The sequence below is a fragment of the Kryptolebias marmoratus genome, linkage group LG14 (genome assembly GCF_001649575.2).
Source record: "Kryptolebias marmoratus isolate JLee-2015 linkage group LG14, ASM164957v2, whole genome shotgun sequence".
Lineage (NCBI taxonomy): Eukaryota > Metazoa > Chordata > Actinopteri > Cyprinodontiformes > Rivulidae > Kryptolebias > Kryptolebias marmoratus.
Window position 1 is genome coordinate 1,651,084 of NC_051443.1, and position 16,837 is coordinate 1,667,920.

General features: G+C 39.2%; 1 protein-coding gene across 2 annotated transcripts in view; it reads left to right on the plus strand.

Moving 5' to 3' along the window:
- pde8b (phosphodiesterase 8B) overlaps positions 1-16,837 on the plus strand; it is a 78,607-nt gene that overhangs the window by 43,038 nt on the left and 18,732 nt on the right. For both annotated transcript variants that reach the window (XM_037979589.1, XM_037979590.1), the window contains exons 11-12: positions 7,299-7,350; positions 10,152-10,228. In XM_037979589.1, the coding sequence (XP_037835517.1) occupies positions 7,299-7,350; positions 10,152-10,228 (129 nt within the window). The remainder of the gene's footprint in view (positions 1-7,298; positions 7,351-10,151; positions 10,229-16,837) is intronic.

Genomic DNA, 16,837 nt, shown 5'->3' on the forward strand with positions numbered 1-16,837 from the left:
AGTTACCTCGGTTGTGTTTCACCGTATGTGGCGCTCTTCTTCTTCTGCTCTTTATTTTAGCAGTAAGGTAGCAAAGCTGCACTCTTCTTCGTAGACATTGAGTTTGGCTGCAGCTGCACACAGTTGCAGCGCCTCCTACAGGAAACTGGTGGAGCTACGCAGAGAACCACGCCGTTCAAAAGCCTTGTTTGGATTCATGTTTTTATACACAGCAAAGAAACACTGAGGTCCGGACCTCAGGGTCCTCAATGGTAGCTACGGCCCTGCTAATGATACTATTTCAAGAATCCTGAATCATCTTGAGATGAGAGTTTTTATACATGTCCAAAAATGCTTGTTTGCTGGTTCAGGTACTGTAAATTTGTAGCTTAAAAAATAGTGGTTGTTTGAAGAAAATTAAGTAGCAACAGAATTTAATTTAAAAAAACTGATGAAGCAGTCTCTGCCTCTCATCATGACTAATGCTGCAGCTCCGATAAACAAATGAACATGTGAAACCAAGATGGACTTGAATGTATTGCAAACTGTTAGTTTTCATAAAAACTTCAAATGAACGAGGCAGAAATGTCAGGGAGTTTTACCTCGTCTGCTGCTAGGACTGTAGAGTGCTGTGCAGTCACTCCTCAGCAGTTCTGCTGCACTCAGCTGACTTGAAAGCCAGTAGCATCATACTAATCTACAGCTAAGCACCAGAATACCCACTAAGGCCTAGGAAGGCTAGATGCCAGGTCCCAGGGCTATTTATACCTCGGGCAGTGCTAGACGAGGTTCATCTTCAGCTTGTTTCCCTCTTTCATTGTATGAACATAAGGTGAGTCAGCCACTGGAATCTAGCTGCCAAGCCCAACACCATTTCAGTTCAGCTTGGGGGGATTGGGAATTCTTAGACATGGCAGCACCTGATCCCATTATTGAAATCATAGAAGTCTTTTTTCCATAACCTGAACTGTAAAATGTCAACTGGATTTTCTTCATCTGCCCCTCAGAATTTATTTGCAACTCAAAATAAAACAATAAACTCCAACATTTTAGCACTGGATGACATGTTCACACTGAATTATTTTGACTGCTACCTCCTTACTGAGATGCCATCATCTATAAATACTCAAGACCATAAAGGCATTTTGAAAATACTACTGATCTGACACTACCTCTGTGTAGGACATTTCCCTTTAGAGCACTTACGTAATTAAATCTGAGTTACCCTTTGTTTTCCCACCCAGCCCAGGTTTGCCTGTCATTGTGTCCTTAGCAGTTTTTGCCCAAGCACCACAAAGTTGCAACAGGTTTAGGATCAGTTTTTTTTTTTGTCTTTTCCTGTCAAGGTTGGCCTTCAATATCTCAACTATTTCCAAATTTAAATCAATTCAAAAAAGTTTTTTAAGCATCTGTTTGTGTTTTGCAGCTCATTATCATTCAGTCATTATACCTTTTAGTCTGGTTTGTTGTTAGAACCAATAGTGTTTTTTTTATTTTCAAATTAGATCATGTCAGACTCTAAAAGCCTGTCATGTGGAGCACATTAAGGGTGAGGTCTGGGACCTCTCCGGTTTCTTCTTTACATTGTGTCTCTAGGATTAATAATGAGACAAATTCCTTATGTTTCCTATTATTTCCAGGCTGATAACATCCTGCTCTATTGCTCATTTAAGTCCAGAACTTATCATCCTTAAGAAAATGTGGAACCAACATCAAACAGTGGCTTTGTGAAAACTACCTTCAGCTGTACTCAGAAAAAAATTGAAACTCTAATTATTGCTCCTGCTGAGATGTCCTTCAAACCATTAATATTAGATCCATCCATTAGTACCTCTGTGCAATAAAGAATATTTTAAAAATAACTTTGTAGTAGCTGACAGCCATCCCTAACATATACTTTGAGAATTGTCCGATTGTGTTACATCTGTCCTTCAAACTTTGGCATTACTATTTGCGTCAGCCCAGTTTGTCTGTTTGCAAAATATGTCATTAACCACTGGATACATTTTAATGAAACTCTTATAAAGTAATCACTGAATGAACATCAAAACTTTATTACTTTTTGAAGAAAACACAATTCAAAAAGGCTGCCACAGTTAATCCACATTAACAAGCACATAAATGACTAGATATCAGTCCATGTTTGATATTAAACTAAAATTTGGTGGGATTGTAGCTGAGACCAATTCAGAAAAATATACTCCAATTACTACACATTGCAACATCTTTGCATAAAGCTTTGGCATTAATTGTTAGAGTCAACATTGTTTGACTGCTAGCTAAATTTTTCATAAACCATCTGCCAGATTAAAATAAAACTTCAAGAAAGTAATCACTGATCAACTGGTCAATTTGAAGTCATCCCAATTTATGATGGTCATCACAGTTCATCAAACTTTGCAAATACAAAATAGCCAAAACATGGTCAAATTGACAGACACTGAGCTAAAATTTGAGGTGGTAGTAGCTGAGACTCATCAATGCATACTCTAAATGCTATCAGAGCTTGCAAGATCTTTCAATATTGCATGAGATTACACAGTTTATATCAGTTACACAGTTTGACCAAATCGTCTATAACTCCATCCCTTCTTCATCAAAAGAGGATATTAGTTTGATGCTTGCTGAATGTACAGTATGTTACAAAGTATACTCATTATTACATAAAGTCACATTGATCTGCCAGCAGTGTGAGTCACTGGGTGAGATTAATTTTATGTAAGCAGATAAGAGGCTCTTCACATCCATAACGAAACAACCTTGGTTTGACTAACACAAGTATGTTACAAACTGTCACCTGCGTGTCACACTTGTCCTACGAGTTTTAAATTAACTTATCATGTTGAATGTAGTTATAAAGCAGAAAACAGAATAATTCTTTTAGATTACGTTGGAAATACATCATTTTTGTGAATCTTGGGTAAATTTGTAATTGTCGGAAAGTTATGTTTTTATTACTCAAGTAAATCAGTTTTAGAAAGATAACCTGATATGAACCTCAAGCAGTAACTGAGTATGTGAGTATATTGTACTTTTCTTCAGCGATAAAACACTGATTAGCCATAACATTATGATCACTAATAGGTAAAGTTAATAAGACTGCTCACCTATGAGGGAAGGTGTTGATCTCTGTGAATTTAATAAAAGTGTCACCCTCTGCCTCTTATGGAGGGCTTGTTCACAAAACTGGCTGATACCACACATTAAATTCAATTTATTTAAGCTCAGCTAACTGCCAACTGGCTCTCCATCCTTCCAGAAAATGATGAAGTCTGTCCTGAAAGATTTGCCAGGAGTCCAGAACTATTTGCATGATATTATAGTGTATGGGTACTTCGAGGAACTTTACGATGAACACACACAATCTGTTCTCCAATGCCTTGAAGATGTGGGCCAACAGATCAGCAGAAGCTCAGTCAAGTATTCCAATCCTGAGACCTGTCATTTTTCAGGAAAGCAGATCACCTGACTGCCATCTCTTAAGCTTCTGCACTAAAAGATATGGCAGCATTTTGTTCAGCAAAAATACTCGAGCTGAACTTAAATGGACTGATGCAGCAAATAAAAGTTTCAATGATCTCAAAACAATGCTATTGAAAAGCCCAGCACTTGTCATCTACAACCCTGAACTGCCAACATTCATCACAACAGATGAAGTCAAGTGAAGTGAAATTTATTTATATAGCACTTTTCAGCGGCAAGGTGATCCGAAGTGCTTTACAACACAGAAACAACAACAGAATCAAATACAGAAAAAAAACATCAATCATGTATAATCTAAATGAAATATAAGATAATCTAAATAAAATCATGAAACCAAACATATCTAAACAGGAGCCAAGAAAGTCAAAATAGTAGCTAAAATAATCTAAATGAAATCATGATAAAGTTAGACCTGAACTAAACAACAATTAGGAATCTAACAATCTAACAATATCTAAAATATGGGCTAAGATAAACTAAACTAAACTAAATGTACAGGAAGGCTAAATAAGCTAACATAAATTGCTAAGGTAAAGGTACCAAGAGACTAACTAACTAACAGTACCAAGGCCCGCTAACAGCCAACATAAAAAATACTAAGATAAACATGATAATGCTAAACTAAAGGTACAAGAAACTAACTAACTGACAGTACTAAGGCCTGCTAAACAGCCAACATAAGAATTACTAAGCTACTAAGGTAGTGAAGGAGGGAAGGGGATGACAGAGATGACTCGGAAACAGTGGAAAGTGTGCGTGTGTGTATGTGTGTAGAGGCGGTGGAAGACGATGTGGTGCATGTTGTATGAGTGTGTGTGTGTGTGTGTGTGTCTGTGTGTTTGTAGAGAAGTCCATGAATTACGCCACAGAGGCCATTGTCTTTGATAATATGATGGAATGTTTATCAGCCAGCCCAGAGCAGATCCACAGATGTCCTTAGGCAGAAGGGGGGAGCAGAGTATCTTGTTCACATAAAATCCAGGAAGAAATTGACGATAGCTGGCCATGGTTAGCCTAGGGGAGCCAGAATTCACAAAACAGTAATTGTTTTGGGTCAGGCAGACATGTTTTCCGTCTGCCTTGAAAGTCTTGCTGATACTTCTCAATGGTGAATCCAAACAGACAAATTCCAGGTCCATTCCACCTGATTCGAGTGAGCAACTTTCTCCAAGATGTAACCCATATTATTATTCTTGAGTCCCAGAACCGCAATTCAGTCTGCGGTCCTGTAAAAGGATCACATCCAACTTGCGATTCAGCTCCTGTAACCACACAGTTTGATTGTTGACCGCCAAACCCATCAAACGAATTTGACGATAAGTCAGGTAACTGCCTAATCCAAACAGCAGAAATCCTGTTATCAAAAACCCAAATATGTAAAGATCTTCCAAAGACAAAAATTGTCAGACAAACAATATTCCATTACCTCCAAGAATCCATTGTGTAGTCAGCAAAAAATGTCCCATCTGGGTAGGCGGGCTCTCCCTTGCCCTGTCTTCCCATCGAGAAAATTTGATCAATTGCGTTGAGAGACCAGCTGATCAGATCCATAATTTATAAATTTTGGAGAATATGCAAAGAGAGGCTCCAACAAGAAAGCAGGGCAGAGAGGCAGAGACAGATGCCTCAAACAATAGACTGGGAGATGTTCTGACACAGTTGCACTCAAACAATGTGTTTTAGCAACCAAGGTGTGATTCACACTAAACAAAACCTTAGAAAACTTTAGTGGTGGCCACGTATAGACAGTTTGGTCTGCACAGTCTTGTCATCATGCACTATGTGTCAGGCATGTTACAAAATCATTAGTGTTTCACTTGCCTCTTACAACTTTTCCCATTTCAACACTTTGCTGTTGACAATGTGGGTTCATTTAAAGCTTACAACTGCAGATTTGCCATTCCTCTTGCTGATTATTTCAGGGAATGACCTAAAGTACCATTTACTCCTAAATGTACTCCTAATGCTACAGCAAACAGTGTCATTGCATTCCTAACTTCTGTTTTTGCATGTGAAGGAAACCCTTGCACTCTCACAACTGATAACGACCCACAGTTTAGATCTTCTGCTTTTGCTGATTTCATGAGTGAACATGTCAATGGGCACATCAGAACAAGTGTATACCATCCTCAGGCAAACAGATGGTATACACTTAATAGAGTGCTTAAAAAAACTCTTTTCATACAGCCCAAGCTACACAGTGACAATGGAAGCCTGCAGTTACTGAAATGCTTCACACCTACTTGGCTTCACTCCATGCTACAACTGGTGAATCCACTTTCCAGCTCCTGAGAGGACAACCAATGAGGGCAAATATGGAAATACTCCCTTCACTTAAGTACTCAAAGACACAACAGAATTGGGTTGGCTTCAAGCCCCCATGCCACCTCTGTTCAGTCAGAAATCACACCAAGGTGGCCAGAAGATGTCCAGCTGACGTGGGAACAGCAGCGAGCCTGTACTTTGAACTTTGTTATCCATCAGATACAATATTCTGTCACATGACCTTTCAACATTTGTAGTTTAATTTAATTTCCACCATTCTGACTTGGTGTTTACCTTATTTTGTTTGTGAAAGTATATACAATTTATGCTCTAAAAATTTTAAATATCTGATGAAAATGTTGATTTACCTAGAATTCAAAGGTGAATAACTATTTAACATTCAGATATTATTTTTTTCACTGTACTTGTCATAACGAGGGGAGACAGAGGCAATCCCAGAACGCAAAATCATCTTAAAAAGGAAACTAATTTATTAACTAAAACAAACAGATAAACAAAAGAGCTGACGTGGCAGCAAAAAACAACTAATACGAAGACCAAACAAAGGAACTGGGCATGGCAGGGTAGGGCAAGGAGCAGAACATGAAAACACAACAACAACAACAATGATCCAGCGGGGTGGTGGAGAAAATGACCAGGTTATATGCACAGGGGATAATTATGGGAAGTGGGCACAGGTGAGTGATTACAATGACTTACAGGTGGAGATGGGCGTGGCAGATAATCAAGGGCAAAAGAGTGACAGGGGAGGAGTGAATAGTGACAGCAAACATGAACACAGAAACAAACAGAAAACCAGAAACAAAACAGAAGCTTACACAAATACCAATAACCATGACAGTACTAATCAAAAATAAGTGTGCTAACTGCTAACTGAAAAATAATTATTGGCCGTTAATAAAAAATATAACCGGTTTGTGTAGTACTGAGTTCAACATTGGGTTTATTTGCCTACCACAAAGTCATTACAACCTACATTTGTAGCCCTTCTTCTGTCTTTTCTATGATGAAAACCTAAGATTCTGGTGAAGAACAGCATGAAACCCATGTTGGCTGAAAGAGTACAGCTCTTTGTTTCATCCACTTTACTTTAAGCACAGTAGTAATCAAGTTTCAGTCCCAAATTAAATTCAAATTCTTTGGAAAATCTTTAAATCTGATAAAAACAACATGTGGGTTACACTGCTTGCTTCATAAAAAATTCAAAACATTACAACTCTTTGTATTCTTTCACATGTAGTTCCATGTAATGGAATATGAATTGGACCTGTTTGCCTTTTTTTATACAACACCCTGAGATGGCTTTTATTTTGAATTGGTGGCATATAAATAAACTGAATTGACTTCCTTCTTGTAATTTTTGATGTTTTTATTAATAAAATAGATGTTGAAATAAGATGTACAAAGTGTAGAACATGAAGGACTTTCAAGAGAAGTAGTCTTGCTGGTATTCTATCAAAAAGCAGAAATTGAGGTTGAACATGTCACAGCAAAGGCAAATGAGCTACACATGTCTTACATTTAACTGTTTCTTGCTCTGTTTTTGTCAGATCCACAAATTGAACATGGAAGACAAAGGCAGTGGAGACCATTCTCAGTCAGGTAATTAACCACACAGCATTTATTCACTCACGTCAGTTGATTTAATATCTGTTTTACAGTGCCTTAAAAAGTGATCATACCTGTAGAAGTTTGTGGTTGTAACAGCACAAAATGTGGACAAGTTCAAAGTATTTTACTTGGATTTTATGTGATAGAGCAACACAAAGTAGTGCATAATTCTTAAGTAGAAGAAAATTATAGATGGTTTTAAACTAATACTCTGAAAAGTGCAGCCTGTGTTTATATTCAGCCCCTTTACTCTGATACATCATACTAAAATCCAGTGTAACCAATCATCTTCAGAAGTCATCTGTGTATAATTGAATCTCAGTGTAAACCCGGCTGTTCAGTGAAGGCCTGTTTGTTATGGAACATTAGTGAACAAAAAGCATCAGGAAGATCAAAAAACACACCAGACAGGTCAAAGGTAACGTTGTTGAGATATTTAAAGTAGGGTTAGGTTATAAAACAATATCCTAAGCTTTGAACATCTCTGGAGCTCTGTTCAATCCATTATCAGAAAATAGAAAGAGTACAGTATAACTGTAAACATGCTAGGACATGGCTGTCCACCTAAACCACCTAAACCCTGGTCCTGGAGAGCCACTATCCTGCAGGTTTTACTTGTTTCCCTGCTGCAGCACTCCTGATTCAGTGGTTAAATCACCTCTTCATGTTCTGCAGAAGCCTGTTAATGACACACTGATTCAAATCAGGTGTGTTGGAGCAGAGGAACAAGTAAAACATGCAGGATAGTGGCTCTCCAGGACCAGGATTGTACACCCCTGACCTAAACTGACAGGCCAGGCAAGAAGACCAATCATCTGAGGAGGATGAGCTGCAGAAATCCACAGTTCAGGACTATCTATCCTGTGGACAGATAGTCCCACTCTACAAATTTGATCTTTATGGAAGAGTGGCAAGAAGAAACAATAAATAACCCAAAAGTGAAGTCCTGCAGTGTTCAAGCCTTTATCCTGTGTTTGCCATAAAACATGTTAGAAAATGTAAGTTTATGGAATGTAAAGGGAAAAGAGAGCTCTGGGAAAGGTTTCTGAGTAACTTTTGGTTTCTAAGCAAAAATGAGCACATCTCAAAGTGCTCCACCTGCAGCTTGATGCAGCAGACATGCTCGCTGCAATGAGGGCTTTAGCGCCCCAGGTGCCCCACAGATGGTGCAGAGGCTGCAAGGAAACCATTAGCTGCCAATTCATCACAGACAGATATGTGTGCAACTTTTCTCTGTGATGAAAAGGATAACACATCACCCAGAGGCCTGATGTACAACTTTAAAGTCTGAGGCCAAACACTGATGGACTTCCAGCCAATGAAAGATGTTAGAAATGAAATGAAAAGTTGCTGATATAGAACGATTCAAAGTATATGAAGGCTTCAGATGTGCTTTATTTAAACTTGCACAGAAGTTTTTAATTAATAAAGGATTTGTAGTTGTTTAGTCAATCCCTGAGGGTAAACACAGAGATAAACAGACATGCACGCAGACACACTCATAAAATGTAAGAATTTTGTGGGAGGAAAAAAAACACAAACATGTAAACTCATATGTAAATATTTCAGAAATTCAAGTTAATATACCATTTTTTTCTTTTTATTCTGATTTCAAATTTTAACAAGGGTTTATTAAAAAAATTATAAAAATTGGGAGAGGTTGGGAGTCAAGCACTTTGTAGGTCCGTAGAGGTCCATGTCTTCATTAAACACAGTGGTAAGCAATGTTTATTGCTTACCAACATTTATTTGCATATATCCATAGTCCAGTCACTATTTACATGCTTCCCTTGGTCAGATCATCAGATCATATCTAAAATATGAGCTAAGATAAACTAAACTAAACTAAATGTACAGGAACCGTAAGAACAGAGACAAGATTTTAACAAAGGGGTTACCTATGACCTTGACCTTTGACCCCACGAACCTTGAAATCAACAGGCATCATCTTTGAACCATTCCTACACTTCACTGTTGAATAGTTAGAGCATCAGGTCAGCTGTGATGTTGACCTTGGACCCCATGACTTTGAAATCAGTGGTGATTACCCTTGACCTAAGAATTGTCCAACTGCACTGTATAATTTTTCTTCGTTGCATGGTTATGTAAATAGAGCACAGGGTAATCTGTGATCTTGAGCTTTGACCCCATCACCTTGAAATCAACAGTGATCACCCTTGATCCATTCAGCGTCCAGCTGTGGAGTTTAACATTCCTGCTACACAGTTGCAGAGTTAGAGCATGTGCTGATCTGTGACCTTGCCCTTTGACCTTGAATTTTGCCAAAATGTAATCACTTGTTCCTGGTACCATGTTTGACGATGCAAAGACCCAGAGAGATGAAGCCGTGGGGATAAAATACAAGCAGGAGCAGAAAGGGAGAACAGACAGGGTCAGGGGTCAGGGGAAGTCAAAGCGTGAGTCAGACTCAGTTATGGTAAATGTTGTCAGCAGCTCCCTCCTCAGTTCACTTTGATGCAGCTGCTGCTGTTTTCAGGTGTCTCAGCTGAGCTTCTCTGCTGTGCTGCCATTTTTGTTTATTACTCTTGTAGTTATACATAAGACATTATGCTTCTAAGCATTTGGAAATGTGTAACATCGCAGTTTCCCATGAGATTGCACATAACAGTATTTTTTCAATGTCTGACTAAAAATTGTATTTCATGAAGAATTTTAAACCCACTACACCCTGTCATCAGTTCATTTGCATTACTAATGATGGACCACACAAACTGAAAACCTTTGAACAGTGATATGGTTTTCAGTAATAATCTTTTTCTTTTTTTTTACAGCTCCAACTTTACAGAATCGAAGATATTCATCTGTTGCCAGGATTCATTCAATGACCATCGAGGCTCCAATCACTAAGGTACACTGCTTTTCTTTATATCCTTTTCCACTATATTTATTAATTACTTCTTTCATTTGACATAATGTGACAGTTTAGACTAACTGATTTTTTTAGTATGTTTTATACAAAGTAGAATATTTGAAGAATAGTTTATTAAACAGGTCTGTATAGGTCAGCTGTGAAAATCTTCACATCATGAGTACTGTATTTTCTGCTCTATAGGGCGCACTGGATTATAAGACTCACTGTCAATGAATGGTCCATTTTCGAACTTTTGCGCACCAGACTGTAAGGCACATCGTCGTGCACCTCCCAAATTTTGTAACTTTATGCAGACTGCGCGCCGCGCTCCAATCAAAATCGATGATTTCGATGCTTTAGCAGAGCACCGAAATCATCCTGTATCAGCTTTTTTCAGCAATCATTCACCTGTATCAGCATTTATATGATTCCTCTATGAGAGATCACAAAGACAATCAAACAGTTCAAAATTCACGGAAGAATACTGCACAGATGTAAGCGTCAAGTCTAAACGCCTCCACCACTCGCTCAGGTCCACACGCCGTGCACAGAGTCCTGCGTGACTATAACTGAGCCTTAATGCTGCAAGCGGTGCAGCTTTATAGTTTACCAAAGTCGTACTAAAACATCATGACTTCTTACATACAGTATATAAGGCACTCTGTCATTTTCTATGTCTGTCATTTTTTGAGAAAATTGAAGGCTTTTAGGTGCGCCTTATAGTCCGAAAAATACGGTAATCAGATTTTTTAAATTAAATGTTGTTGCTGAATGTATAGTTTTGTTAAATCTTTACAACTATTAACTGCTGTATATCCCAATTTATTCACAGTTTGTCACATTTTCAATGAATGTTTACAAATTAAAAATCTTAACTGATGGTACCTGAATCTGCTGGTGTGCTTCCAATTAACTCAGATGTTGTCAGCTAACCTATCAAAAGCTTCTAAAGCCATGACATCATCATCTGGGCATTGCCAAACCATTGAAAAGTGTAGTAGCCGGGACTTCCGGTGGTGCCATGTTTTGAAACGGTCGCATTGGGTGGAGGCTCCCGTGAGATTGAGGAAAAGTCTGCAAATTATATAAATTTCTGGATATCCCCTTAAGAGAAAACATAAAAAAGAAGATGATGCCAACAAGAAACACGGTTGGTAAACAACAAACTGAGCAAAAAGAGTCCAAAGAGAAAAAAGACTCGCAGCAGGCTAACACCACAGCTAGCGAGAGAAGAAAAGCTAACGAAGCTAATGACACCGTAGCCGACTTCCTGCGGGAACTAAAGGAGTTGAGGAAAGAAAACCAGAGTGCATTTGCTGAAACAAAAGCTGCTCTAACAAGGCTCGAAACATCAGTAGGAGACTTGAAAGAGCGCATGGACACGCTAGAGCAACGTCTGGAAGAAGCAGAAAGTAGGACCGGCACGACGGAAGAAGTTAGCCAGAGAAATGAGAGGGTACTTGCTGAGACGTGAGGCCTTACTTACTAACCAGTGTGATGACCTGCAGAACCGTTTGCGCCGTAACAATCTCAGAATTTACCAGGTCCTGGAGGGAAGAGAGAAACAGGACATGGTGGGCTTTGTAAGGGAATTAATCAGGAGCACGCTTCTTCTGCAGGAAGATTTAAGCATTGAAAGAGCGCACCGAGCGCCGGGACCGAGGCCAGCTGACACGGACCCGCCACGCTCCATCATTGTCCGCTTCATGAATTACACCACAAAAGAAGCGGTGCTGCAACAGGCATGGTCACAAAAACAAGTCGTTCTTCAAGGGAAAAGAATATACTTCGACCAGGACTTCTCCCCAGAGGTCCAAAAGAAAAGAGTGAGACTGCGGAACATCATCAGGCAACTTAAAGAAAGAGGAATACAGGCAAAATGTCGTTTTCCAGCACAACTCAGAATCGACTTGGAAGGCGGCACGAAAACCTTCCCTTCTCTTCTCAACGCGTTACCGACGTTGGAGAGGTTCAATATTTCGGCGCAGATGAGTGAGAGAGAGAGGATGGAAGCGGTGCTCTCCAAGGAGGCCTGGTCTACGAGGACCAACAACAGGAGACATGGAAACGAGGGGCTGCCAGATGCGGACTTAAAAGTTTTTATTTAAGACGGTGGTGGGGAAAAATGTTCAAGAACAGAGAAGCTCTTAAGGACTAAAAGGTATGTTCTGAAAAAAAAATTACTAAGGGGGAGGAGAAGACGTTATGCAAACAACCAATGTTAAGTTATATAGTGAATATGTATCTCAAGTGTTTAATATCTCACGGGTGGTCGATACCACCATGCGTTACTATTGTTATTTCATTGGGTGGAGATCTCACCAGGGAATTATTGCTTTTCTTTGGTTTGTGATCTGGACTGCACTTAGTGCTTATTCCCCAGAGCGACTATGGGCACACGGCGCTCTGCCTTGGTTACATCAGGGGCTGGTTGGGAGGCCACTACAGTTTATATGTGGTCTTAACATAATCAGTCGGGTTCATGGGAGTCTTAGGGGTTTAATTTGTTCAAACTGTTTTTGTGTTACTATGTTCTTGTTTCTTGACATGTTCATGCCCACACAGAATGATCAACAAGAGATGGAAACAGATAGGATGCAACATTCAGAAATAAGTTTGAAGGGACAAAAAGCAGGGGAGGAGGTTGACATTGCCAAAACAACGATATGTTATGAGTGATTTAAATATTGTGTGTTATAATGTGAGGGGACTGGGTCACCCGATAAAGAGGAAGAAAATACTAACTCAATTAAAATCGCTTAAAAGTTCAATAGCCCTATTGCAAGAGACCCATCTTAATGACCTGGAACACAAGAAATTAAAAAGAGAATGGGTGGATCAAGTGTTTTTTGCCAGCTGTCCAAAAAGCAGAGGGAGGGGGGTGGCGATTTTGCTAAGCCGAACAACCTATTTTTCAGTGCAGAAGGAGGTGAAGGACGTGCAGGGGAGATATGTGATGGTAGTGGGATCAATAGAAGGAATGGTCATAACAATAATGAATATATATGCCCCAAATGAGAATGATCCAAACTTTTTTACAGAAGTTGCCTCTGTCTTAACAAAAGATTCAGAGGGTGTAATACTTTTAGCAGGGGACTTTAATTGTGTGCTGGACCCAAAACAAGATAAATTGCCGCCAGAACTGGGCCCGCTTCAAAAAAAAAACGAAAGCCCTGAAATATATACTAGAAGAGTTGGGACTGGTGGATTCGTGGAGGGCATGTAACCCACAGGGCAGGGATTTCACATTCTTCTCAAACGTACATGGTTCGTACTCAAGACTGGACATGATATTTATATCTAAACAAGATCTTCATAGGGTAGTACATAGTGGTATTGAACCTATAACTTTGTCAGACCATGGGCCAGTCAGAATAACATTAAGAATGAAAAAGGAAAAACATTTTAAATATTGGAGATTGAATGTCTCTATGTTGAATGATCCACAAGTCCAGGAGCAAATGAGGAAAACAATAGATGAATATTTCCGCTTGAATGATAATGGGGCAGTGTCCCAGGCGATATTATGGGATGGAGCGAAGGCTGTAATTAGGGGTAAATGTATAGAATTGGCAAGTAGATTAAAGAAACAACGGGCACAGAAAGTAAGTGACCTAGAAAAAGAAGTGAAAAGACTAGAACAAACCCATAAAAGGGACAGAAAAGAGGAGACATTGGAAAAACTTAGAAGAAGCAGGGAAGCACTGGACAAACTACTTACTTATAAGGCAGAAGGCGCTATGAGATATACAGGTCAAAAATACTATGAAGTGGGGAACCGAGCGAGCCGTTTGTTAGCTTTCCAACTGAGGAAAATACAGGCCAGCCGAGTGGTACCAACCATATGTCACCCAGGAAACGGAAAGGAAGTATCCCAACCGGATAAAATTGTAGAAGCGTTCAGAGAATTCTATAAGGAACTATATGACTCTGAAAGTCTACCCCAGAAAAGAGAGAAAACAGAGGACCTGTTCAAAACACTTAATTTACCTAAACTAACACAGGAAGAAGCAGATGATCTGAGTAAGCCAATTACGGAATCTGAGGTTGAGGGAGTAATTAAATTATTAAAAAGTAATAAAAGTCCAGGGACAGATGGTCTAAGTGGAGAGTTCTATAAAGTTTTCATAAAAGATCTTACTCCTAAATTATGTGCAATATACAACTACGCCCTGATGGAAAATGATCCTCCAAAAAGTTGGTCAGAAGCATTAATAACAGTAATACCTAAGGAAGGGAAAAACCCTAAAGAGTGCGCCTCTTACCGCCCCATAAGTCTTTTAGGGAACGATTTGAAAATCCTTGGCTCAATTTTAGCAAATAGGATGCAAAGGTACTTAAAGAAATTGATACAACCTGATCAAACTGGATTTATAACGAAACGACAAGGATCGAACAACATTAGACGAGCGCTAAATATTCAGTCAATTGCTAAGAGAGACAGCCAACCTTCAATGCTCCTGTCGTTAGATGCAGAGAAAGCATTTGATAGGGTGGATTGGGATTATTTAAATTACACATTGAAGAAGATGGGATTTAACAATACTTTCATAAGATGGATTGCAACTCTTAACCAAAACCCTATCTCAAGAGTCCGGGTAAACGGCTACTGCTCTGAATTTTTCAACATAAAAAGGGGGGTGAGACAAGGAAGTCCTATTCTCTTCGCTATAAACATTGAGCCATTAGCTGAATTGATTAGAATGAACAAATGCATAGAGGGAGTCATGGATAAGGGAGGTATAGAACATAAGATTTCTTTATTCGCAGATGACATCCTCTTGTACATTAAAAACCCATCAAGTACAATACCCCCCCTCTTGAAATGTCTACACACATTTGGTCACATCTCAGGTTATAAGGTCAACGAAACTAAATCGGAAGCAATGATGATGTCAGGACACTGGCCAGGGCATTTGGAGAAAAAAGTGAAATTTAAATGGCCAAAAGCGGGCCTTAAATATCTGGGAGTCAACCTGACCGATAAATTTTTCCAACTGTATAAAGCTAATTACAACAAACTTATATCTCAAATCAAAGCAGATTTGGATAGGTGGCAGATTCTCCCGCTATCTTTAGCTGGCAGGGTAGAAACGATTAGGATGAATGTGCTACCACGGCTTCTTTTCTTCTTCAGCTCCCTTCCGGTCATGGTCCCCAACACCACCTTCAAACTAATGGACAGACTTATATCGAGATTCATCTGGCAAAACAAACGGCCAAGAGTGAGACTTAAAGTTATGTGTTCTTCAAAGAATGTGGGAGGCCTAGCTCTCCCACATCTTGAAAGTTATTTTTGGGCAGCACAACTAAAGGCACTTGTTGCATGGATCAGGCTGGATTTGGATACAAAATGGGTCCAGTTGGAACAAGATTCAATAGCAGGGAATATCTCCATAAGAGATTTGCCTTTTTTAAGCAAAAATCAATGGCGAAAATTTAAGATCCAAAATGAGTGGGTGGTGTTTACACTGAGAATGTGGGATAAAGTTCGGAAGAGGTTGAAGCTACCACTCTCCTCTTCACGAGCGGCTAGAATAAATGGCATAGTTGACTTTAAACCTAACAAATTGGATGGGGGTTTCCGTGGGTGGGCAGACAAAGGTTTAATAACAATAAACCAACTATTTACAGGAAAAACATTAAAATCCTTCTCGCAACTTCAAAATGAATACGACATCTCTAGCACGGATCATTTCAGATTCCTTCAGATTAGACACTACCTTCAAAAACACAAAGAAATAGACAAATTAAAAGAGACCATCAGATTTTGAACAATACTGGATTGATGTAATGGAGAACCAAAAGGATCTTCAAAAGGTTGTCTCAGCGCTATACCAGAGATTACGAATGGACCAAGATGAGACGACTCTAGATGTCAAGAATAAATGGGAACTGTAACTAAACGTTGTGATAGAGGACATGGAGTGGGAAGAGACTTGGGATAAATGGCATAAATGTTTGAGTAGTCCAAACTGGAGAGAGTTTAGCTGGAAAATAAGAATGAGATTTTTTAGAACGCCAGTAACGATAGCCAGTTATGACAGTAAGGCCAGCGACCTTTGCTGGCGAAAGTGCGGACAGATAGGAGATTTCTCCCACATATTTTGGGAATGCCCAAAGGTGAAAGGTTATTGGGAGATGGTAAAAAAGGAAATAGGAAAAATATTACACCTGAATCTGAACATGGAAATTTATAGTGGTTCTAGAGGATGTTACCGTTCCAACAGAAGATACTAATACAAAATATATGTTGAGAGCCCTGGTGTTGATAGCTCATAAGGTGATCACTGTAAACTGGCTGAAACCACATTCACCAACCTTGGAACAATGGGTCCAGAGACTGAGGACTGTCAATCTGATGGAAGACTTAACAGCAACCTTGAGGCTGCGGAAAGACATTTATGATAAAAGATGGACCTCTGTAAATTTGTACTTGGGACAACAGGTTTGACTATTTCTTTATTTTTGGTCTGATACTGTCTGGAAGATCTGTGTTAGAAGTTATTTTTGTATTTCTGTACTTATGTTGCAATGTAAAGGTATGTTACACAATTGTGGGCTATGTCAGAGAATTGTTCAAATAAAAGTTCAAAAAAAAAAGAA